The sequence below is a fragment of the Eimeria mitis genome, genomic scaffold (genome assembly GCF_000499745.2).
Source record: "Eimeria mitis Houghton genomic scaffold, Emh_scaff366, whole genome shotgun sequence".
Lineage (NCBI taxonomy): Eukaryota > Apicomplexa > Conoidasida > Eucoccidiorida > Eimeriidae > Eimeria > Eimeria mitis.
In genome coordinates this window covers 7228-7965 of record NW_013572001.1, presented here as the reverse complement: position 1 = coordinate 7965, position 738 = coordinate 7228, and the positions used below count along the sequence as shown (strand labels likewise).

The window sequence follows — 738 nt, the reverse complement described above, 5'->3', positions numbered from 1 at the left end:
TACCTTGATGTGATGAACCGCTTGAAAGTGAGAAGGCGAAGTAATCCGTCTGCTGCTGATGATCTGTGCAAACATCACTTGCTGCTGCTGCTGCTGCTGCTGCTGCTGCTGCTGCTGCTGCTGTTGCTGCTGCTGCTGCGCTTGGGGGCCTGCTTGTAGGAGCCTTATGCGCTGCAGCAACGGCAGCAAATCATCGAATGCTGCTGCTGTTGCCCCCGCTGCTGTTGCTGCTGTTGCTGCGTCTGCTGCTGCTGCTTCTTCCTCTGCTGCTGCAGCAGCAGCTGCTGCTGCTGCTGCTTCGTCTGCTGCTGCTGCTGCTGCAGGCTGGATAATCTCCACGCGGTACTGCGGGGGCGGCAGCCACACATCATCATCTATATTGCTGTTGCTGCTGCTGCGCCTGCTGCTGCTGCTGCTGCTGCTGCTGGTGTTGCTGCTGCTGCTGCTGCTGTCTGTGTTGTTGCTGCTGCTCCTGTTTTTTTTTCTGCGGCTCTTTCTCTTCTTGCTCCTGCTGCTGCTGCTGCTGCTGCTGCTGCCTGCGTTGCTGCTGTCTGTGGCTTTGTTGCTGCTACACTTGCTCCCCTTGCTGCTGCTGCTGCTGCTGTTGCTGCTGCTGCTGCTGCAGAGTATATGTGGCGTTTCCTGCTGCAGCTGCTGCAGCAGCAGCAGCAGCCAGGGATCTAATTCTCCTTCATAGCCAAAGTCGTGCTGCTCGTCTCCCAGCCCCAGCCTGCAACC

General features: G+C 58.1%; 1 protein-coding gene across 1 annotated transcript in view; it reads right to left on the bottom strand.

Annotated features, from left to right (window-relative positions):
• EMH_0009640 (NADPH-dependent oxidoreductase, putative) overlaps positions 1-738 on the bottom strand; it is a gene marked incomplete at both ends in the record, with an annotated part of 2736 nt that overhangs the window by 1820 nt on the left and 178 nt on the right. Inside the window, 2 exons of the mRNA XM_013498719.1 lie at position 3; positions 74-730. Of these exons, the coding sequence (XP_013354173.1) occupies position 3; positions 74-730 (658 nt within the window). The remainder of the gene's footprint in view (positions 1-2; positions 4-73; positions 731-738) is intronic.